This window comes from Bipolaris sorokiniana, assembly GCF_000338995.1.
Source record: "Bipolaris sorokiniana ND90Pr unplaced genomic scaffold COCSAscaffold_6, whole genome shotgun sequence".
In the NCBI taxonomy this organism is placed as follows: Eukaryota; Fungi; Ascomycota; class Dothideomycetes; order Pleosporales; family Pleosporaceae; genus Bipolaris; species Bipolaris sorokiniana.
In genome coordinates, this window is record NW_006911900.1 from 960,436 (window position 1) to 984,023 (window position 23,588).

General features: G+C 51.9%; 5 protein-coding genes and 1 non-coding gene across 6 annotated transcripts; 2 read left to right on the top strand and 4 right to left on the bottom strand.

The window, feature by feature from the left end:
• Window positions 1-17: 17 nt before the first annotated feature.
• COCSADRAFT_116176 (uncharacterized protein) lies at window positions 18-9,530 on the top strand. The gene is made up of 6 exons (XM_007701296.1): window positions 18-201; window positions 262-1,741; window positions 1,790-2,130; window positions 2,289-6,690; window positions 6,739-7,129; window positions 7,178-9,530. The coding sequence occupies exons 1-6, from the start codon at window positions 171-173 to the stop codon at window positions 9,332-9,334; spliced, it is 8,802 nt and encodes a 2,933-aa protein (XP_007699486.1). The 5' UTR covers window positions 18-170; the 3' UTR covers window positions 9,335-9,530.
• A 907-nt stretch (window positions 9,531-10,437) lies between these two features.
• COCSADRAFT_316452 (uncharacterized protein) lies at window positions 10,438-10,902 on the bottom strand. Its single transcript, XM_007701297.1, has one exon. The coding sequence runs from the start codon at window positions 10,821-10,823 to the stop codon at window positions 10,464-10,466; it is 360 nt and encodes a 119-aa protein (XP_007699487.1). The 5' UTR covers window positions 10,824-10,902; the 3' UTR covers window positions 10,438-10,463.
• COCSADRAFT_t41 lies at window positions 10,838-10,920 on the top strand. Its single transcript has one exon. It is a non-coding gene; the product is annotated as a tRNA-Arg (tRNA).
• Window positions 10,921-12,336: 1,416 nt separating this feature from the next.
• Window positions 12,337-14,376, bottom strand: COCSADRAFT_316457 (uncharacterized protein). The gene has a single exon (XM_007701298.1). It carries the CDS (start codon window positions 14,285-14,287, stop codon window positions 12,794-12,796), a length of 1,494 nt encoding a protein of 497 aa, XP_007699488.1. The 5' UTR covers window positions 14,288-14,376; the 3' UTR covers window positions 12,337-12,793.
• A 2,389-nt stretch (window positions 14,377-16,765) lies between these two features.
• On the bottom strand, window positions 16,766-19,592 carry COCSADRAFT_316473 (uncharacterized protein). Its single transcript, XM_007701299.1, has 3 exons — window positions 19,191-19,592; window positions 17,961-19,136; window positions 16,766-17,907 (listed from the first exon to the last, which is right to left on the bottom strand). The coding sequence occupies exons 1-3, from the start codon at window positions 19,299-19,301 to the stop codon at window positions 16,849-16,851; spliced, it is 2,346 nt and encodes a 781-aa protein (XP_007699489.1). The 5' UTR covers window positions 19,302-19,592; the 3' UTR covers window positions 16,766-16,848.
• Window positions 19,593-20,772: 1,180 nt separating this feature from the next.
• COCSADRAFT_88551 (glycoside hydrolase family 78 protein) lies at window positions 20,773-23,005 on the bottom strand (the record flags this gene model as incomplete). Its single annotated transcript, XM_007701300.1, has 4 exons — window positions 20,773-21,837; window positions 21,900-22,099; window positions 22,162-22,389; window positions 22,447-23,005. 4 exons carry the CDS (start codon window positions 23,003-23,005, stop codon window positions 20,773-20,775), a joined length of 2,052 nt encoding a protein of 683 aa, XP_007699490.1.
• Window positions 23,006-23,588: the final 583 nt, after the last annotated feature.

The window sequence follows — 23,588 nt, forward strand, 5'->3', positions numbered from 1 at the left end:
GCCCTAAACTCCGCACCCACACGAGCTGCAATGGGCACAGAGATGCTGCGGCCATAGAGTCTCCCCCAATAGTTGCTGCAGATATCGCGACATGCCAACTCCGGCCTCGCGCCATTGACTGCTCTGAGACGGTGCAGCATCCGCAGCAGTGGCTGTAGTGAGCGATAGCCATGGGGGCAACCAACATCCAGGACGCAAAGCGTGAGCGCCCACAAACAACGGCCCTGGATGGATGCATGTGTAGGTGCTAACAGCGCGCAGTCCTGATCCAGTCGTCACGTGTGGCCGATCGAACAACGGGCCTCAAAGACCTCATCCACATCCTCAGGCACAATCGCGGCAAGCCCAGCCTCGAGGCGCTGGGCAACAAGGCATACCTGGCCCTATGCGAGACTCTTTTCCAATGTCTGCGTGATGAACGAGCTGCCTTTGTGCGCAACAAGGCCAGGACGCCCAAGACGGCTGCCCTCCTTCCCTTGGCCGCCTCGGCCTTGCGCCATGTCATTGCGTCGGGCGTGCGCACCATCAAGAGCTCCACCGTAGAGATCATCATAGACACCATCATCCAAGTATTGCCTGCCAATAGCGGCTTGGTCGAGCCGCTCCTAGAAGACCTGCCCAAGACATTGCGCTCACTCCTCGAATACCAGCCCCATGTTGAGCGTCTGTCCAAAGACTGCTGGGACGATGCAGTGGACTTCTGTATCACCTCACTGGCTGGCTTCTTCTCAGAGCCCACTGCCGCCGAAGGTGAGCCTCAGAATAGCTGGAGCACTAACACCTCAAGCCGCGCTCGCACCCCACTCGAGCCTGCCGACTTCCCTTCTTCTAGAGCGTCGCCTCGTATGGCTGTGTCGAGGACCAAGCCAGTCGTTGCAGAGCATGTCTACGCAGCAGATGATTTTGTGCACTGCATCCATCATCTTGTCAAAGCCTCCAATGCGCCACTGCTTGATCGCTCCGAGGCCGTCTTGACTTCTCTGTTGCGCTACTTGCAACACAAGACCGGGCGTGGCAGCGTTGTCGTGGCAGCACTTGCAGCCGTGAATTCTGTTCTTGCTCGCACTGCACTGCAGTCCCTTGAATTGACTAAGCGGACGACACGTAAATTGCTTCCCCTGCTAAAGTCTATGTGGTCTGATGCCATACTGCGAGACGAAATCTTAATCACCTTGACATATACTGAAGCACATATCGCAAGTCTCCTCAATGATGCATACGATGAAACCACAAGCTCGGATCTTGAGGTGCTCATCGAGACCATGTATAGCGACTATCGACGCCGACAAGAAACCACCGCTCACCAGTATCTCGAAGAAGACCATCTCTGCTTGAGTCATCTAGGTTTTCATACTGACGATACTCATCCACTGCACACTCATGCTTTCTCAATGGACACAGAGCATCAACGTCACGAAGGGCTCTGGTCTACAGTCGCTACCATTGCACGCTTCTCCTTTATGCTTGACCAACGAAAGCGTACCACTGCCTGCGACCGCAGCGATACTGAAGAGAGTTCTAGCAAGCGTCTTCGTGTTACTCAATTGTTTTCAGAATACCTGCGTCACGTATCTGAACCTAGATCCAACGCCAAACGAGCAGCATTACAAATCATTGCCTTCATGACACAGCAAGGTCCTTTCGGTGAGGAGGACCTCCAACCTATGTTAGAGAAGCTTACGTCATGCATCTCTGACGAAAACCCCGTACATTCCGTATGGGCAATGTTAGGCTTGGCTGGGTGAGTGTCACAGTCGTATGCAACCACCTTTATCTAACTTCCACTTAGAGCTGCCTTTCAGCAATCAGCAAGTCATTCGTCACTTCTGCCTTATTGGATATCCGCCTGGCAGAGCGCTTCCCGATCAGTCACTTCCATTTCTTTATCTCGCGTGGCATGCCATCTTATGGACGTCCTGCTTAGACTCAACATTGTTCCGTTCTCGGAGGTATCAGGGACCGCTCAGTCCATACTTGCATCCATTGAACTGAGTGGACCTGCGTTACTCACCGAAAGTAGCTCATCATTGATGACTACCATCTTACAGGAGCGTGTCAAGGAGAATCCAACCCATTTCAGCTCCACTGCAGAGCGAATCTTGAATTGGCTTCTTGGCAAATGGACCCCAAGTAGGTGCTACCATACGTTCTCGAGAATTCAACTAAGAATATTCAAGGTTCATGGTCTGAGCGAATATACTCTTCGCTGGCTGCGCACCACTGCAATGCTCGCGATGTGCTACGTATTATCTACACCTGTCTTGACCTGACTTTTGCTCCACCAAAAGCAGCAACCTTTCTTGTATTGGGACCCGTAGCGCAGGCTAAGACTCATACAGCGCGTTACAAAGATTTGGCTCATTACCTCTTGCTTCTTCCACCCATAAAGGATTCCGCGACAAAGACTGCCTATGAGCACGCTGCTTCCGAGGAGCCAACAAGCGACTATTATCCTACACAAACGGGAAACAAGATACTTGATTTCTGCCTGTCAGAGGTCGATAAGGCAAAGCAACGTTGGAAAGACATGATTGCAACAAATACTGCAGGCATTACGTCGGATATGATGCGGATCGTCACGAATCTATGTATCGTTGCCCCAGCTGTCGCTGCGCTTGTAAACCCGGACGACCGCCGAGTATCGACTCTCCTGTCATCCGTGATTGATCTAATTGATCTCCTTTCTATCACTCTAACCAAACTGCAGACAGAACAATACAAGATTGATGCCGTCCTTGCAGTCTGCACGAAGAGCCTTCCTGACATTGGTTCACTTCAAGGCCGGGGTACTGATGTTTATAAGCGAACTGGCATCCATTTAGTAGCTCAGCACCTGTCCCCGGCTCTCGGCCAACGCAAAGACGTCAAGCAATCATTCTATGCAGAGGATGAGGATTTTATGGAGATGGATGATGCCTCTGGCTCACAGATGACCGTAGGAGCACCGGTTTTCGACAATGATGTACCCCGTCACGACCTCCAAGCAGAGAATGACATATCGGCTTTGCGCGCTTCCTGCTCAACATACCTCCAGTTTATATCCTCTTTAATGGACTGCCCGGAACCAGACCAAGGAATGATTCCGGCTAGATTCACAGACCACTTGGCGTCTCTTTCGGAGAGCGATCTGCTCTACTCACGACAATTCCTTCGCGCATTATGGACTAGCAACCTGAAAATCTCCAGAAGTGATTGCCTAAGTCTCCTAGAGCGCTTTAGTGAAGCCCTCATTGATCCTCGCGCCCGCGAATACAACACATCAGAAGTTGCCAATAGTATGCTCGTTGAGGTTTTGATTGGTACAACGCTTGTTTGGACACCTGATACCGTCGATCGGGAGGCCCAAGATCTCTATGAGAACATCGAGGCGTTATATGTATACTACGTCAAGGAGATGGAAAAAGGAGGAGTAAGACGCTCAGCCAATTTGCAGACAACTATTGCTATCTTCCTTCATGGTCTACTCAAGCACCATCCTGACTTTGCACACAACCGTAAGGTCCCTTCGGTGCGCACGAGTTTGTTTGAGCTCCTAGCAAGTGGCGAAATGACCGTCAAATACCATATCGCTGAACGCCTACCGAGGATATTCGAGGATTTTGTCCTGTCCGAGCACGACAAGATACTACAAGACGTCGATAGTAGTCTTCCTGGAGATGATGAGGGCAATGAAGGCATCGCTGTTCGACTACTGGTCCTCTCGCGGCTGGCGTCTCAATGGCACACATTGTTACGCCATAGCGTATACCGCATCTTCGCAACAGCAGGAACGATACCTGGGGCCGCTCTTCATGCTGAACGCTGTATTTCCAAGGTCGCTCAATCCAGGTGTTTTGGTGACTCACAGAGCCTGTTCAGACTCTTTGCTCCCCAAGTTATCTTCACATGGTTGGATCGAGGTCAGGAGATCAGTGCGATCCCTTTTCTAATTTTCGACTATGATTCTCTTCCGGATCTGTTACGGGATATAGAAGCTGAGGTCGTGGGACAAGCAATCATGTTTGGTCGTAAAGATGAAGTGGAGTACCTGGCCAGCCAGTTGGGCTATTCAGCACAACATCTATTGTCGAAAAATATCGGCAAGGCAGCCGCATACACAATAGCATGGGATACATGCAGAGGCTCAGCTCGCAACAAAGCAGACTCAAGCTTCGGTAATCTGCTGAAGGAGATGGTCGGCAGCGATCAGTACTATGTCTTGATACAGAAGCACTTCCCCCAGGTACTTGGACATATGCTTCAAACCATCGATCACGAAGAACGCCTTGGCAAGTCGTTGGACAAAAAACCTGCCTTTAACCCTGCCGCAGCAGTTCTAGCCGAAATCACTGAGATCAGTCAATCTGCGCAAGGCCTCAATATGGGCATAGAGCCTTCATTCTCTGCCTTTTACTTACCAGATCAACTGGAGCGCTTATGTAGACGGACAGGCGATAGGCCTACTAGTTTTTGGTCTCCAAGCACATACACCTTTGTGTTGCGTTCTCTCCTCGATCGCATTCATCCAGCCCTTGGTTCTCTCTATGCAAGGTCGGTGATCCGCAAAATCCGAGTAGTTGTTGCATTGGCTGGTCCAATCGCCCACGAAGGTTATCCATTACAAATGACGCTCCAATCCCTACGCCCCTTTCTTACAGATGTACAATGCACAGAGGATACGGTGGGAATCATGCAGTACTTATTTGAGCATGGAGCTGAGTACCTCCGCCAGCAGCTGAGCTTTGTGACGGGTATCGGGCTGTCAATTCTCATCTCTCTTCGAGTGTTTTTAAGCTCCTCGCAGGAAAGCACCACTCAACAGTCGCAACACATGACGACTATGAATGCAGCCACCCGATTTCATATATGGCTCACCGAATATCTAAAAGCTCATGCCCAGGCGATTGCTACCATAGAACGGTCCTCGGCTGTCAAAGCATTCAAACTCATTACCACTGCTGCCTCGCAAGTTAATGCAGAAGGCAACTCGTTCCGTGGTAGCGACGAGAGCAAGCTCTTGTTGGAGATTCTAGATGATGTCCGCTCGGGACGCAAACTGCTGAACAAAACATCACGAGACGTTGCTCTGGACTTACTCTGCCAGAATTTTCAGCCAGCCCATACTGCACGGGATGACATTCTTGGCTTGGACCGCGACGCTGCAGAGTTTGCGCCCCTTGTCTGGGAGTCGTGTCGACGAAGCAAAGTGGGTGAAGGTTATCTATTATGGACGGCGCGCGTCTTAGGCCGGGCATATAGTGCTTTTGGAGAAGTTAAACAAAGTTCTGCTGGAGCTCGGCCTTGGGCTTCCTCAAGTCAAAGCTCAAAGTCTACTCTTGGAACATCTTCAAGAGAGGCCATCGTCAAGGAAGTCATTGATCTCTTTTATAGCGATGACCGAACAGAAGTCAGTCTAGCTGAGGATGCCGTGCGGCGCCTCATCTCTCGCTTGGTTCCAGACTCGCAGTACATGGTTGAAATGCAACGCGTTATTCCGGAGGCAATCGCCAAAGCTCTTATGTACAAACCGCCAGAGCCAGACAACCCGGCGCAGCCCCTGACAGACGGACTCCAACAGGCGGTGTCACCCACACCCCTCAAGCCGATAGTCTCTTGGGTGAGAGACTTGACTGTAGCACTCTGCAAAGTTGCAACTGAAGACCCAGTACTCGATGCTCTTCCTGATCTCTTGATAGGTATAAACCATATGGCCGAGAAGCTCCTGCCATATATACTTCATCTTGTCCTTCTTGATGAGTTTGAAGAAGATCGAAGTGTTCGCGACATTTTTTCAAAAGCCATAGCCAGTTGGTTTCGTGATTGTAGCTCGGCCACGATACCACATGTCCGCATCATCGTACAGTGTATCCTCTACCTTCGTAGCCAGCCAATACCAAAAGAAGCTACCCGAGTGGATCGAGACAAGTGGTTAGAGGTCAATTACCTGGAAGCATCACAGGCGGCGAGTGCATGTGCCATGTACAGAAGTGCGCTCATGTTTGCAGAAACTTCGTCTGGCCAGCCTATGGTGAAAAGCAGCATAAGGAGATCATCCGTCATGGTCGAACCGCCGAAGATACCATTGCAGCTCCAACTTTCCATCTACAAGAATCTCGATGAGCCTGATTCGTTTTACGGCGTCGATCGAGGCTCAAGTCTCTTGTCTGTCCTTGGTCGTCTTGACTACGAGGGAGATGGCGTGAAAAGCCTTCTCTTTCGTGGCGCTCGTCTTGACAGTCAAATGCGTAGGCGAAACGAATTGGAACCCACTGATTCCCGCGGCACAGTGAAGTCGCTAATAATGCTCAACATGAACAGTGTCACTCACTCTCTGCTCTTGAACGAGCAATTCCACGATGCAGGAGACGATATAGTTGAAAGTACACTCCACACGGCACGTAAGCTAGGTCAATGGGACATAAAGGCTCCCGAAGTCAACAATACGGAAGCAAGTACATTGTTCAAGGCATTCCAAGGGATGCATTATGCAAAGAGTGTTGAAAAGGCTCGGGAAAACTTTAGTCATCAGTTACAAACAACGATGAACTTTCTTGCTGGAAAGAATAACGCATCCGTCCCAACTAAGGTCCACTTGCGCACCTTGGGGGTGCTGACGGAGGCAGAAGAAGTCATCATGACTGAGCGCTCAGAGCATCTATTAGATACCTGGGATCGAATGAAATCTCGGGAAAAATGGATGCGAGCTGGCGAGTAAGTAACCCTCAATGGCTCCGTAGATCAACTACTTACCCATCCCAGGTTTAGCGATGTGCGCCAGCTTTTGTCCTGCCGCGAAACTCTGTTCAGCGTGCTTAGCTCTAATCCCGCTCTTGTAAACTCTCTGCATACAAGAACTGCAACCATCCGTGGTATGGAAGTCGAGGCCCTCGTGTCATCTTCTAGCGTGTGCAGAAAGCATGGCGCCCTCCAGGAATCGCTTGCAAGCGTAACTTATCTTTCCGATATTGTACCGCAATGCAAGGCTATAGGTCTGGATATTGAAGCTGTTGCACAACATGAGGTAGCAAACGTCCTTTGGGAACAGGGCGAGACTGAGGTTTCGATTCGAATGCGGCAACATCTGATCGACCACGCCAACTTTGATTCTCAGAACGCTGATTTAAGTCTTCCCGTGCTACTCGCTCGACTCGTACGTAACATACACTAGCTTTGTTGATCTCATCGCTGATAACGTTAGGGCCACCATCTCGCCGAGGCTCGTCTGGCAAAACCCGACACAATCATGAACGAGTACCTCGAGCCGGCAATCCGAGAGCTCAAAGGCCAAAGACAAGGCTCAGGATCAGGCCAAGTTTTCCACGAATTTGCGCTATTCTGTGACAAACAACTTCTCAGCCCTGAAGCAGCCGAAGATATGGATCGTATCAAGACCGTGATGGACCGCAAGTTGCAGGAATACCATGACTTCACCAAGCTTTCCAAGACCGACAAAAGCAGAGGAATGCGAGAGACATATCATCGGAACGCCCGTCGAGCAAAAACTTGGTATGACCTTGACAATGCAGAGTACGAAAGAATGCGCAAAGGACGCGAGCAGTTCCTACGTCAGTGCTTAGAAAACTACCTCTTGTCGCTTTCAGCCTGTGATGAGTACAACAACGACGCGCTCCGTGTTTTCTCTCTATGGTTGGAGTACTGCGACACTCCTTTAGCAAATCAGGCTGTAAAGACATATCTCAAAGACGTTCCGAGCGGCAAGTTTGCACTGTTGATGAATCAGCTCTCATCGCGACTACAAGCGGAGGAGAATGATTTTCAGCATCTCTTGATGGAGCTTGTATTCCGTATCTGTGTAGAGCACCCATATCACGGCATGCATCAAATCTTTGCCATTCAGATGAAAGTCGGCGCCATCACTAGGGAGGATGTCGTCCGAGCTAAGGATGAATCGGCAAAGTCTCGCCAGAAAGCCGCGTCTGGTCTTGCGACTGCCCTGAGCAGTGACAAGAGAGCCCGACCATACTGGAGCTCCATCTCCCAGTCCAATGAAATCTACCACCATCTCGCCATGTTCAAGGGCGAAAAAGAGAGCACACAGCAAGGACGCGAGCTGCAGCTCGACAGATACAAGGAGTCCAAGGACTTGGTCAGCAAGGTGCCTAGATTGAACGTACCTCCTGCTACACTCCAGATTGAAGTCCGGCCCAACATGAACTATAGTGATTTGCCGAGGATTGCAGGTTTCAAATCGACGATGAGCATCGCAAACGGCCTCAGTGCACCCAAGATCATCACTGCCAAAGGTACCGACGGTCGGCCTTACAAGCAATTGTTCAAGTCCGGGAACGACGACCTACGTCAGGATGCCATCATGGAGCAGGTCTTTGACCAGGTTTCACGACTGCTCAAGAATCACACGGCCACGCGTATTCGAAACCTTGGCATTCGTACTTACAAGGTGTTACCGCTCTCAACCAGATCTGGGCTGATGGAGTTTGTGCAAAACACTGTTCCGCTGCATCTGTGGGTCATGCCGGCTCATGAAAGGTACTATCCGAATGACTACAAGCCCGACAGATGTCGCAAAGAGATTGGCGCCTGCCAACAGGACTCTCTCACTACACGAGTCAAGGTGTGGCAGAAGATTGCAGAAAATTTCCATCCTGTAATGCGCTACTTCCTGCTCGAGCGCTTTGAAGATCCTGACGAATGGTTCGAGCGTCGTCTTGCGTACACGCGCTCGACGGCTGCCATCTCCATCCTAGGTCATGTACTTGGTTTGGGCGATCGCCATTGTCACAATATTTTGCTTGACGAGAAGTCTGGTGAAGTAGTGCACATTGATCTTGGAGTGAGTTTTGAGGCTGGTCGGGTTCTGCCGGTACCGGAAGTGGTCCCGTTCCGATTGACGCGTGACCTGGTGGATGGTATGGGGTACACCAAGACAGAGGGGGTTTTCCGGCGCTGCTGCGAATTCACTATGGATACGCTTCGCGAAGAAAGGGAAAGCATCATGACTCTGCTCAATGTTCTGCGCTACGACCCCTTGGTTAACTGGAGCGTCACTCCGACCAAAGCAAAACGCATGCAAGAAGCAAATCAAGAAACCGGCGCCAACGGTACCGCGCGCTCGACCAGTGTCGCGCCTGGGGGTACACCTGCTCCTTCGGGCCAAGTGGCGGCAGTCGAGGAAGCGGCAGGTGTCGTGCATGAGAGCAACAAGAAACGGGAGAAGGAAGACCAGGCCGGTGAGGCGGGTAGAGCGCTTAGTGTTGTGGAGAAGAAGTTGAGCAAGACATTGAGCACAAAGGCCACTGTCAATGAACTCATCCAGCAAGCTACTGATGAGCGCAACCTGGCAGTGCTATACATGGGGTGGGCAAGCTATGCATAGGATGTGGGAGTGCCGCATTGCCGTAAAGGGCCGATGAAGGTAGATAGGCTGGGGGTATACGGTCGTATCTCGGGTGTTCATGTTACCCTGTTCTTTTTATATGTAACTCTTGCACAGGGGGAACGGGCTATCGTACAGATGTGTATAAGTAATACAGATTTATAAAAATTCATCCGCCCGGGTATTGACAACCCGGATTGTTTGATTGGGTTTGTCACAATGCTGGGGTAATGTGCACATGTCGTTCTCACGTGTTGTCGGACTGATGGAAAGAAAGTGAGACATGCGAGCATCAGGCCGTTAGACCGTTAGACCGTTAGACCGTTAGACCGTTAGACACGCGAACACACGACCATTACACATTGTGGTACACATACAATCATATCTACTGCGTATACAGTCTTGGCCGACATCCCAAGCCACCCCGTGGCTCCCCTGTCCTCTCTCCCCAGCCATTCGGAAAGAAAAACTCCAAACCTTCATCACCCCCATTCCTCCCTACCCATGCAACAAGATAAGCCAAAACAAACAACAATGACTACTACTCCCATCCACTACTCAATGACATCAGGCACGTGCAACCTAAAAGCAAACCCCACCTAGCCTGATAATCGTTTCCCGTTCAAACGCTCTCCCCATATTCGGCCCGATTCGCACCTCCCCATGCAATTGCTGTAGTAGCAGTAGTAGTATACTCCAATAGCAACCCCATCCCCTCTCTTCTTCCATCCGTGTCCGCGCCCGGCATTGGCATCGACACACTCTACGCACGCGCACCAATTCCGCACCGCTTCCACCCTCTCCCCCGCTTTCCACCTACCTCCATATACTCCAACGTAAACGTAAACGTAACCTTTACTAACTACGCATACGTATGTTACATCTCATCGCCAAGCACCCACCTGCATAGTAAAGGGAAGTATGCCGAATCCACACCCATTCCTGCATGTAGTAAATCCCTTCCCTTCCCTTCCCTTCCCAACCAATAATATCAATGATGTTATAAACTCCCCTCCCCCTCCCCTAAACGAAAACCAACTCTACTTCCCCGTTTTTCACTTCCTGAACTCTCTATAAAAGAGAGTGGAACTGTACAAGGTGGAGAAAAGGTGGAGCCGTGGACCTTTCTTCATTTTGAAGGAATGGGAAGGTTAACGAAAAAAAAAAAACGTCCGCGTGCAACATACACGTTATCCGGGTTTACGACACGTGGGTTGGGGGGAAAGGGAAGGGGAAGCGATGACGCCAGTGGCGTCATTTGCGCGATTCGGTGTAGAGCGCTAGCGGGGGCGTTGGTAGTGTGCATATGCGAATGAGAGAAAGTTCCGTTGAGATCGGGATGCACTTGGTAGTAAGTACGAGCGATGCGAAGATGGGGAGAGATGGGATGACTGGGTGGCGTTGCTGATGCTAGAGTAAGGCTGGAGGTAGCTTGCAAAAGAGGATATATTGGTACTAAAAGAAAAAGTTTCCATCGAAGCAAATTCATCTGAAATTAGCATCGGCCTAATGGCCCAATGGCAAGGCGCTTGACTACGATTCAGTTCGATATCAAGAGATTCCAGGTTCGACCCCTGGTTAGGTCATCCTTTTTTTTGGTTCTGGCATCGACGTTTAATAGGGTTGCTATATGCCCAAGGGAAAAAGATCCATATGGATTTTTTTTGGAGTATGGAGGTGATGCAGAGTGTAGGCTGGTCTCATCACCTTTTTTTTTGGTCGAGGATAGATAGGTTGGGCTGTTATCATGGTGTTTCTTTTACTAGGAAAATATTACCACGTATTTTGCTGTTACTTCTACTGCATATGGTGTGCAACAAGCGAAGAGAACGAAACAACGAGAAGAGGAAAGCAATATCTCCAACCCCTCTGTTGCTGCAATATTGCTGGCTACATCCCCTACTTCGGACGTAGTTAATTTAGCCTCAACTTTGATTACATGATGACAATTTTCTTTTGTTGGTAAAACATCTCCTTTTGCCAGTTGTTTGCTTTTTCTTCCAACGCATACTACATATGCAGTAGGCGTGTGTTGGATATCAACAAACCAATCTATCTGATACTCCTTGGCACGTCTATACTGCTCAAGGTATCGTTAGCGAAGAAACCCGTATGCCTACACGAATGCGCACAACACAATAAAGCCGTATATCGAAATGTGTACATGTAAGATAAATATTGTAACTAGTCTCTACCTAGATATCTACGGACTCTGATGCCAAGTAACCAACTACATGGACTCCTGAGGCTCGCGCCTACATTTCCCAATCTTCTTTGGGGTATATAGTAAGTGTACCAAGGGGGTACATACACAAACGCTATGTAGCACGCTCTTCTAATTTTGGACTAACCACGTGTGCTGTGGAGGACAGATGGGGCAGAGAAACATGCTCAGATGAAGCGAAGAAAAAATGTTGACAAAAGAAGAAGGAGCGGTCAGCGCTTGACCATCAAATGCGTCGGCACACACAAACAAAACGCCCTTCCCATGCTGATATGCCGCGATCCATAAAAGAAAAAAAAAGTCGAAACAACACCGGCGCATCCGCTAAGCTTCGCTAATATACGCACAATGCTAAATCCGCTTGCGGAATGAGAGAGAAAAGAAAGTTAAAAATCCAAATGTACCACGGAACATTTCCCGTATACTAGTCGGGTCGAGGCGCGCTGCGGTAGCCTCTGGCTTACTATATAGTAGCAATACCGAGGTTTGATTGCTCGATGAAAACATGTAACACCCCCACACCCTTGATCTAACCGGCATCGGCGAGACCCGGCATGTCGGGGTTGTGCGGAGCCATCCTCGTTTGTCCAAAATAGCCAGGTGGAAGCAGTGGCATTGCGAAAAAAGGCATATTCCGCCCCAAGATTCCTTGACGCCCTGCCAACTCAGGGACCAGCCAGGTTGGTCTTGACCGGACGGTGGTTGGTTGAGGCGTGTTGCGGACCAAGCGATGTGCTGTTTTTTTTTCTTCTCTTGCTTCCCCGCTGTGAAGATCTCGGCCCCGACGAAGCTCCGCGCGTGTCACATTGCTGAGTTGGCAATGCCCAAACCTGATGCACACACCTAATTTTCCAACTCTTGGATTCCAAAGGAACGTGTGCTCTATTCTACGTTTTGTGTAACGTTTGTAAGCGAGGCGCAACAATCCCAGCGTAACGGTCTCCGTGGTGGCTATGCCGAGTCGAGCAATTTTGCTGGACGGCGGACCCGCTAGGCCCGTCGCGCCAGACTAAGGTAAGTCATGCCATCTTTCGGAGAAACTGAATCCGGGATCGTCTCAAGGGCTCCATGCCAACCAATGACGCAGGATCGAATGGTTGCATGCGAAGCGCTACGTAGGTGGAGACGCTTTGCAACGTGCAGGCTCGGTGCCTCTTGTCGTATAAATGTAACGAGCGTAACGGGCACTAGGTTGCGTGTATGCCCAACTGCAAGGGATTCAATCTCACTGCAGCTCATGATGAGTTGATTGGAATCCATCTGAGGGGAACGCAGTTTGGACTGTGACGCGAAGGTGGTTGAGTAGAAGCAGGCTTTCTGGGTGGGAGCCAGATCCGCGCCTTGCCGACGGCCTTTGCGTCGAGCTTGCCTACGCGGCGCATGTTCATCTCGAGCACAATGACACGTAGAAAGTCGCTATTCTCACGGGGCTCGCGCTGCCGAACGGTTGGTGCGTCATTAGACAGGACCCTTCCAGCTTCGGAAAGCGGATCCGCGGCACGACTGCGGCGCGACTTTTGTGCACGACCACGCCGCTCATATGTCTGCAGTTGAATCATCGGCGCGTGGGGGTCGAGGTCGGTATCGAGGGTGAAGGAGTCGTGGAGATGCATTGATAGTTCGGTTGCTGAGATTGGTGCAGGCTGTGGGTTGAGATAACGTCGCAATTCGGGCGATGGCAAGCCGTCGACCATCTTTGGTCGCATCTCGCTCGTGAAATTGGGCGATAGGAGTGATCGCGTGAGGAAGTCATCCGGGGGCACGCTGGGAGCTGTAAAGTTGGAAAAGGACTTGGCGGCTGATTTTAATGCCTGGAGGGAAGCGGTCAGGTTAGACTTGAATGATCTGAATCGCTCGGTTGGAGGCGCGGGCGGAGCGGTGTCGTTGATGTTGGTCGCGATGATGTCCTCGCATTCGTCGGGTCCAAAGTGAAGAAGGGGATGATCGAGAATGCAGTCCTCTTTTGGTGGTGACGAAACAACCTTCTCTTTGCGTTCTGGTAGTGACTTGCGGCCAATCGAGTCTGGTGTGCTGATGTTGTCCCAGTGGGAAGCGTACGACGGATTCTCATAATCCAGTGACGGAGGTAGGGAGATAGAGTCGCTGGAGATGGACCTGGATGTCAAGAAGGAGGCCTTTTCCTGTTCCATGCTCATGCCACTGCTGTACTCGTCATCCGACTCGTCGACGCGACCGAGCAGCAGGTCCATTGGAGAGCCCGACAGTGAGGATGGAGTGTCTGAGTCTTCCTGTCTCCACTCCTGTATCAACTCATCCATGGATATCCTCCTGTCCATTGTGCTGCGTTGCCGTCGGCGAGCGGGCATCTTGGGGATAGCCGTGACGGCGAGCAAGGCAGCAACGGCGGGCGGAAGTGCCTTTGCGTCATGGCTGTGTAGGGTGCGTGCCGACGAGTGGCAATGTTGGGTCCTCATTCTCGATGTCTGTGTGGAGGAGGGTGATTTCAAGGGAGTTCGAGGTGGAATGCCAACGGGTTTGGACATTGTTGTAGTTGTAGTAGTGGTCGGGGGTGGTGATTGTGGTTTCTGTTCAGGACGGACCATGGATTTAATTGTAGATTGCGTAGGCGTGTCCGCGACGACGGGTCGGGTATTCTGTGGAGAAGGACTAGAACGCAGGCGTGTGCCCATCCTTTCGGACTTTGATCTCGAAGAGCGAGCTGAGGGTGGAGAGTGTTGCAGATAAGGGAAGGACCTTGGCGAGTACATGGCGCAGAAGTAGGGTAGTAGGGCCCTGAAGGCGTTTCCCCCGTGACTAACAGCTCGGTGGGTGCCAGGTACGGCTGGTGCTGGGGCTAGACGGGTTGTGACGTGCGGCCGCTGGATTCCTTTACGTTATTGCTGGTTGGCTATTGGGCGGGTCCTGCAAGGGCAAGTCTCGAGCAACATCAGAGGTGCACGACTGGGTTGCGCCGAAAGTCGCCGATGCACAGGGACGGGCAGAGGGTCGAGACAGACAGCAAATGGATGCAGAGGGTCACGGTGAGGATGAGGGAGGATGAAAGATGGATGCGACGATAATATGTATGGGTGCATAGGCAGCGGAGGTTGGGGCAATGATAAGGGAAGGCCGATGACGAAGCTAGGGGGAACCGACCGTAAGCTGGGTGCCTATCGGGAGCTGCGATAAGTAATAGTCCAAGTATGGGCGGAGGGCGGAGGGCGGAGGGCAGTCGCGTGGGTGCTTGTTTCCTATCCGAGATGCACACCCAGGGCACACGACCGCCCGCAGTGCGGACTGCGCTGCTCTGGTGCTCTGGTGCTCTGGCGGGTGAGAGAGCCGGGGTTGGGCATTGGGTGGGCACAGTCCACTTACTGCTGACACCGGATCATGACTAGACGACTGGGACTGGGCTAGCTAGCTGTCCACAGATTCTATGGAGAGCATGCTGCATGCGCAACACGATGCAGTCTAGGGGGGGGGAGGGGGCGATCGCCTGCTAGCCGCCATCTCCGCCCGCCATCAGCCCTGCCGCCCTACCGCCCCACGCTCTCCCTTCCCTGCCTTCTCGAAGGCCCAGCTCCCATGCAATCCATCCGTCTGTCTCTGCTTCATGCCAGACGCTTCGCTGCCCGGCGCAGTCACATGGCACCGCTACGTGTGGCGCCCGTCACGCCGTCTCGCCGCCATGGCCCACGAGCGCTGTGCTCCAGGCCCGTGTAGGTGTAGCCTGCACAACTTCGCCGCGGTGCCGACGGCGGTGCAGGTGGCTGGGAGTCATCACTGCCGCCGGCGTATGGATGCGCATAGGTGTACATACGTGGCTAGATGTGCTGCCTCGCCCCCGTGTAGCCTATGCTTGAGTGCAGCGTCTCCGGGCCTGTAAGAAGCGCCATGCTTATCTACGTGCCCAGTATCTCTGACCTACTGCACGTAACTTGTGTCCTGCAGCCCGCCGCAGAGACGCACTAGCTGCCCATGGTTCTTTTCCAGTCATGTGGGGTAAAGCTCGTTGGGCTGTCAGTGTTGTGGTGTGTATGTGTGTGTGATTGTACGTGTGGGTGTGCGAGTGTGGAGGCCAAGCTTGTTTCCGCTGCAAAATAATCGATAGCCGCTACTCCCCCGTGCTTGAGCAACGTCATTCTCGCCATATCACCATTGTCAACTCTCCAATGCCTCTAGAACAAGAACACATTTTTACACCATTTTGGTATGCGTACTTTTTTCCCTTTCTTTCCCCCTGCGCACAGCCAAAAGCACAGTCGTTCGCACAGTTGCACCTGCTCAATCGAGCTTAACAGACGGTCTTGTGCAAAACAGGAAGGACCGTAAACACCGCGGACCCTTATGTTAGAGACAAGATCCTCCCTCGGCATCTGCCTAGACATAAAGGAGATGAAGCCTATTGCAATCATAGACGCAGCTCATCTATCCCTCTTCCACTCCAATCTAATGAGCGCCTTCCCCATGTGCACATAGTCTCACTGGATATCAAGCTTTCCGCTCCGCCTGCACAGACTAATACTGGCTTTTGCTTGGCTCATCCCTGCGCCCGCGTCTTGTTCAATGTCACTTGTCACTACCATTCTTTTCTTCCGTCTACTCGGTTTGCAATGTTTTTGATTCTGATCAATTGTAGCAGTACACGTCTCCTTTTGTCTTCTCCCACGCACACAAATACACACCCCATCCTTCCATCCTTCCATCCTTCCACTCCGAGCAACAAGCTTGGATGCATGCAATGCCCCTCTGCCCCACGCTTACATACAAGAACTGGATATAATAGCAATTAAAAGCATACAAGAAAGCGGAAAACTGCGCCAATCGCGCTCAGAAATCCACCCATGAACTCCCTTTGCGCCGAGATTCAGCCGCTCACCCAAAAAACCACAATAATTTGAATAAATGAAGAAGCCAAGGGGGCCCCGCCTCCGCTCCTCAAGCGCAAAAAAAAAACATAGGGCACCAGTGCATCAAACAGAAGGAGCACTTGGCTAGCAATCTGGCATGCAGCCCGTTTGCTTACCCGTGCTCACTCCTGCTCGCCCTGTACGTGGCGAATCTCCTAACCACTCGCTCTGTAGTTCAAAACGAGGCCATGAGTCTCAGGTGAAAATTTTCACCCTCCTCAGGCCGCTTCCTGGGAAGGAGTGCATGCACTAACCTTAGCCTAACAGCCCAAACGGACAAGAGGCACAACCAGAAGTGAAAAATAAAACGGACAAGACATTGAGCAGCTGTAGCGTGGTGAATCGTCTTTTGCCGGAAAGCATGCAGTCATCTTCGGCATGGCCTCGTACAAGCGCCCAAGTGGAGGTGTAAACAAGCATCACTCTCCTTGGTACCCGTCACCGTCGTCGGTCCACCCCGCTTCAGACCCTTCAACCACCCGCACCATGCTGCCATCGTGCTCACTCGGCGACTCTCGTCCCCCGACGTTGCGTATTCCTCGGACCTTCTTGCCTTGAATTGCCCGCGGCGTAGATGCGTGTCCGCCTTCGGGTGTGTAGCGCTTCATCTGCCGCCGGTACTGATGAAAGTCGACTTCTTCCTCGGGAGCATCGTCCGATTGTTCACTAAATGTCTCCCAGTTTTCAGACCCAGATTGCATCGTCACTCCCGTGCCAGCTGTCCCTGTCGACGACGTCTGTGAGATTTGTCGGCTGCTTCCTGACGACAGTGATGGTGGAGGGTATGTAGGAGTGTAGGTTGGAGTATAGCCCCCGCTCATTGTCTGGCTGTGTCTCACATACGATCGGTCATCATAGGGATCCTCTGGTGGCACGTTACGCACAATGCTCTCGCTTCGTTCTCCACGGTTGAAAGCAAACCGATTCATCGGAGTCTCCACTGGCGTCGGCTCCGGAGGTATGAAGAGGTCTTTCATCCGTGGGGGAGGTGCCATGGGAGGTGCCTTTCTTCGCATTGTTGCAGAGTCTTCTCGCGAAGGTGCCGCTCGATGGCCAGGTGAATTCCTACCGGTTTGTGTGCCACCTATTTGCGAGCGCGATGGTATCTTAGACGGACTCTTCTGCGCCGGCGCTATCGAGGACGAAGATGATATTGTAGACACGGAAGTGCCAAAACCAGAAGAAACAGAACTGGACATGGTATGTCTGGACACGCTTGCGCCGTAGTTCGACACAGGAGTCTTCGAACGAGTTGGCGGTGCTCCACCGCGAATGGTTCCAGCACGGCTAGGAGCAGCGTTCCTCGACACTGTCCCTGACTTGCTTGGCATGCCGCTGTTTGAAGGCGTCTTTGCACGTGGCGGAGCTGCTGCAGCTTTCGCCGCAGAGGCATATAGCTCATCAAGGTATCGGTTGCCGTGCACCAGAAATGGGCGTCCATATTCGTCTTCCCAGTTTTCTAGGATGTTTTTCAGATCCTGTCATAGTGGCGTTAGCTTGGTCGTTTGCCTTGCAGGTATGGTCGACTTACAGATTCAACCTTGGGCAACTCCTTTGCGATGCGCTTCCGCATCTTCTCTTCACGCAGGAGCTTGCCTGGGTCGCGCCTCTCACCCTTGTTACCGCGGGCCATGAGACGTGTTGCGTCTTGACTTGATTGCTGAAGCTCATCGCGCTCTTTGATTAGTTCGCGGTGTCGGTCAATCTTTTGCAGGATGGGGAGTCGCTGCTCTTTCAGGGCTTCGAGTCGGGCGATTTCAGTTTCGTGTGCGGCCAGCAGTGCATCGCTACAAACATCCGAAAAGGCGGGCGTAAAATCCAACATTTCTTCCTCCGAAAAGTAGAGGGCGTCCCACAGGTCCTGTAGCTTGCATCGAGCCTCTTCGACAAACAAGTGTAGGTTCTGCCGCTTAAGTTCGTTCAATCTGGCCAGCTCATCCTCGTATTCGTTGATGGTGCGTAGACCGCATCCGCGGTTGCTGGTAAGAAACTGTTTGCGCTCCCGCTCCTCGACTCCCAGGCGATCCCAGAGATCCTCAATCGTTGCACGCAGCTGTCCGAGCCGTCGTTCGCGCCCGCGCTTCTCCTCGACCAGGCGTTCCTTTTTGGCGTGCAACTCGTCGAGATCGTCTTTGTGAAGACCAAGTTGTTCAGGTGAGTCGCGATAGTACTTGACAATGGCGCCATCGGTTTGTGCCTGGGGGGTACCTAGTTCGGCCCAGAGCTGGATAATCTCTTGGCAGACCACCTGGACTGTGTTTATCCGCCGTGTGTACTCTTCGTATACGCGCGTGAACTCGTTGTCGAGTTTGGTTACATAAGCCGGTGAGATGTCAAACGAGGGCGAAACGGTCGCATTCGGCGCAGTGGGCGGAAGCTTGATCTGTACAAACGACGATTCGAGGTGGGATGCGTACGACTCGAGTGCTTCGGCCAGTTTTCGCACTTGCTCGAAGCGCTCCTGGTGTCGTCTGCTCACCGAGTTGTATTTCTCCTTTAGGGATTGTAAACAGCGCGTTAAGGGGAAGGTAATGGCGTCATCATCATCATGGTCTTCGTAATTCGGATTCGGCCTGCTGTCGTCAAGCGAGGCTTCCATTTGGCGGATTGTCTTGAGAAGGCGATGGGCCTCCTCGGTCATTTCATGTTTCTCGTTGGTCACCTGGCGCAATTGGTTGTGCAGCGTCTCGGACAGTGCAGAAAAGAGCTACTAGGCTGTCAGCAGTCGCATAGAGGACGGGCATGTGCGTCTGTCGCATACCTCTGCCTCGCGCGAGTCTCGCTCATGGCTGGGGACACCGATCTCGTCGAAGAGGTCGTGCAGTTGGCCAATGATTGTCGTGACCTGCTGGGCTAGGTAACTCGTGTCCATGATGTCTGCAGCCCCGCAAGCGCAATATTCCAAAGCGCATACAAGGTTTCGGTTAAAAGCAGAGCCGTGGATGCGTTGTCGTTGTGGGTAGACACAGTGGGGAAGAAGCGAAGAAATGCGCGCGCTTCCTATAGGAGAATGCCGTCGGAGTCGCGTGCGTGGAGTGCAAACGAGGGAACAGCGACGGAGGAACAACACAACGCGGGCGCACCACACGTCTTTGGGACCTTTCCAAGACGGCAAGAAATAAAAGAGTGAATACAGAAAGGCAGTGATGCAACTGTTGAGAGGTCGGGCTGTAGATCAAAGTTGCCAGCGGCCTAGTGGTCATAGTCGTTTGTAGCCCCCTCTACCCCCGGACTATTTCCAGCCCTCGGTTGCGAGGGGCAACCTCCCGCCTTACCCATTGCGCCTCTTCATAGGAACGCCTGTTTCATACCCAACCTGCTATCGGCCGCTTAGAGCGGGGTACTGGTTCGACAGCGCGGCAAACTGCTGCTAGCTCAAGGGTCATGCCGGTAATCGTGCATCACCATCTTCCTGCGTGGCGCTGGCCGATTTTCCTTTTCCGGCCCGTTGTTGTCATGTATTACAAGACGACATGCATGTAATATCCTTGATCCCACCCAGACTTGACCGGAGGTGTAAGAGCAGGCTGCGTACAGGCTTTTCTCCTTGACAACAACAACAACAATAGCAACAACACATAAGCATCGGGTCCATATAGCAACTTCTGGGGCTCGGTCGATCAGTACATGGATCGCCCATCGCTACGCCCGTAACAGCAGCGACGACATGATCCGTCGTCCGCCACAACCAGTTTCTTGGTAAGAGTAGTCTGCATCGCGAGTCAGTCAGCCTTGAAAAAAGAAATCAATGGAGCACTAAGACCCATACCTAAAGCGCATAGTATCTCAAATGATACAATTGCCATGTCACTCGTTGCTCCGTCGACACAAACGCTGTCCATTGCGCAACAGAAATTGCTACGGCATGTCTAGTTCTCCATGTTACTCCAGGTAACCACGGCTATCGGCGCACTATCCGCAAAGGAGCCGCCCATGTCGCTTACGGTTACATCTTCTTCCCACTACATGGATCAGCCCCATAAGTTTTCCCGATCTCGTCAGCGGCCCATCAGCCGCATAACAGAAAACCGGATTCTCTCCGCTCTGCGAGGATATTGAGTAAATACAGGCGGGTTCCTTGGGGAACAACAACATCCGAGACTTCAAATCAAGGCACAACACGGGCTTGGGGTGCACTTTTGTCCGCGGAATACGATAAAAAACCGCGAGTATTCGCCGGGACACATATGTTGAGAATTTAGTGCCGGAATGCGACCTAGAAAAGAGGAGATGTTGTCTTCCATTACCCTAGGGTGGCTAGTATACATACCCTACACGACAAGAAAAACAGCTCACAACTGACACATGATTTATTGAAACCAGACATTATACTACAGGAAAACCTACTCCGAACACTGGAATGTAGCTGTCCACTTGCCGCCAGCCACATCCTGCAACACTACACTTTCCTGTTCACCTGCGCTCACGCTAATATCCACAACGCAGTCCTCGCTTGAACTCTGTGCTTCACATAAGGTAACCCGGCCACCGCAGTTCAGCACAGGAATGTGCACTTCGCCCGTCGTTTCCTCGGGTGCCTCGAACTCCAGCACTACCTTGCTGTTATCCAGGATCTGGGTCTTTGCACCGAAGAACCCCAACGTCGTGCTGTACCCTGCATCCGCAAACTTGAGACTGTCACCCAGATTGGGAGCAATGCGCCAAGTCGCTCCACCGGCTGTCAATAGCTGTACGCCAGCAATATACTGGGTCAGCGAAGACGTAGGACCGGTTGCCCAGCCGTGTGCGTGACTGATGCGTGCGTCGTTGTTGTATGGCGCATAGTGCAACTCTCCAGTAACGCTGTAACCCTCGATAAAAGTCGAATTGGTCATGCGCGGATCGTCGAGCATGAAACCCCATTGCAAGTGCATGAGGTCCAGAGCAGCCGTTACGTTGCGTGCGAGGAAGTGCGTTTGCAGCTCAAAGCCCGAGATGAATGGTGAAATGGCGTCTGCGGCTTCCGGCGCAGGCGCACCGTACTTTGTCCATCGCTCAACCAGACGATTGCTTATCAAAGAAGTCTGTTCCGCACTTTGAGTAAGGTTGGCGACAACGGCCCAGGCGTTTCCATCCTGAGGATTTAGTGTCGTTGTCTCGTTGTCCTTGTACATGCCCACTTCCTCGTCCCAGAGGAGCTCGTTGGCGGCCACTTTGATGCGCTCGGCCGTCTCACGCCAATCTGACACATTTGCAGTGTCGTTGAGAGCTCCAGCAAGGTAAATGGCTTGGTAGATGGTGTAGTAGAGAATGGCGTTTGCCTCAATATTGTGTCCGCCCATTCCTTCGCGGAGCCAGTCCTGCGGCGTAGTCACGTTCATGAGACCAGTCGAATCAATGTTGCTAAGCGAAAATGAAAGAGCGAATTTGTATGGCTCCCATAGAGATCGTAGGTACGACATGTCGCCCTGTGGAAAACAGTCAGCCCGCAGTAAGAGGGGAGATAGTAAAGAGGGGATTGAGTTCTTACAGTGTAAAGGTAGTGATCTGCTACACCGATCAAAGTGTAAAGATGGTATGTGAACGATACCAAAGGGAAAAAAGGTCGACCGGCATAGGGCAGCGTGCCAGTTGTTTGGTTCTGAATAGCAAAGAGTGAGTTGAGAGCGTTTTCAACCGAGACGACATCGTTTGTGGATACGACCACTGCGGGTACAGCAATGGCCATGTCTTTGGGGTTCTGTTAGCATTCTCTCACTTTTCAGATGAACCGTCATGGAAGTAAAACGTACCTCCAGCCCAAACAAGCCTATCCCTCTTCGCTCCATCCACCAAAGCACTCGTGCCTTGAGTGATCGTATAGTTGTTATACCACGTAACATTCACCGGACTCTGGTCATCCGTACTCGAGTATCCCGTTTCCCCCAAATGCACTAAAGCATTGCCCGTATCCGGTGGTATGGTACACAACTGATTCGTATACGCTCCCGCATACCAAATCCGATTCAACAGCTCATCTACTCCCTGTTAGCCAAATTTGTGTAAGAAAGAACTTTCAGCAACGAAATCCCACTCACCATCGCAATGAAAATACCCAGTATAATTCCCAATTGCATCGTCCGCCCAATGCGGCATAGCCGTATAATGCACCTCCGCCCCCGTAACCTCCAGACTCCCCGTCCCATTATGCACCAACGTCATATATCTGAACCCACCCCTCATCTTATCTCTCGGCGCCGTATACTTGCCCGTCCCATTCACACGAAACCACAGCGTCTCGTCCTTGCCCGCATCAGCAGTAGCATCGCTGCTCCGATTGCTAATCCACAGCGAACTCTCAGAGAACGTAACACCGATGTAATCCTCGGTCGGATCTACGCTACCGCCCACACTCACACTCACGATTCCTGCAATGTTGATCCCGAAGTCGTACGCTGTGGATGCGTTACCGGTGAATACCGCGCTGCCATTGCTCGCTCCTTGGAGAAGGGCCTCGGGGTTCGCGACGGAGCCATTGCTGCTGTGTATAGAGACAGGGAGTACAGTCCGTGATTTTGGCGCGAGAATGTATTCGGAGTAGGGAAGCGCCGTCGCTGTTGCTACAAGCGCGAGGCTGGTCAGTGTAGACAACGTCATCGTGGACCTGTTTTCAAAAAAATAAAATCCCCTTTCGCGACGGGATATTCCAAGTACATGGTATCCCACAAGTCACTTATATGCCTCCGCGCTTCTACCCCGGACACTTGCTGCTGCACCCCACAACCTTTCCGTCATGGCATCTCCATAGCGATCACCCCCCATCTCCACCTCGACTTGAAGAAAACAGAAAAGAAATCTCGCAAGGGGTGGAGACAGAAGTAGCTTTCGCAGCAACTTCGCCCCGATACAACACCGAGATGGCGGGTCGCATCGAGCTTAGCGAACTTGATTTGATGCCTGTTTACTTTTACCCCGGAGCTAAAAACCAAAAAAAAACATTCGGGCAGGATCCTGGGAATAAACGCGGGGTACGACGTATGGGCAGTGTTGATCGTTTCCTGATCCAAGCTACTATGACGGCTAGGATTGGTTATGTAAAAGTACGATAAGCGATGGGGCGGATGTGGTCGTTGAACCTCCTCCACATTTTGGGGTGCATGCGGGTGGTTGGCTTGGCCTCCACAACCCGGTGGGTTTTGTTAGTCAGGTGCAGATGGAATGATGGTGAGGGATGAATCGT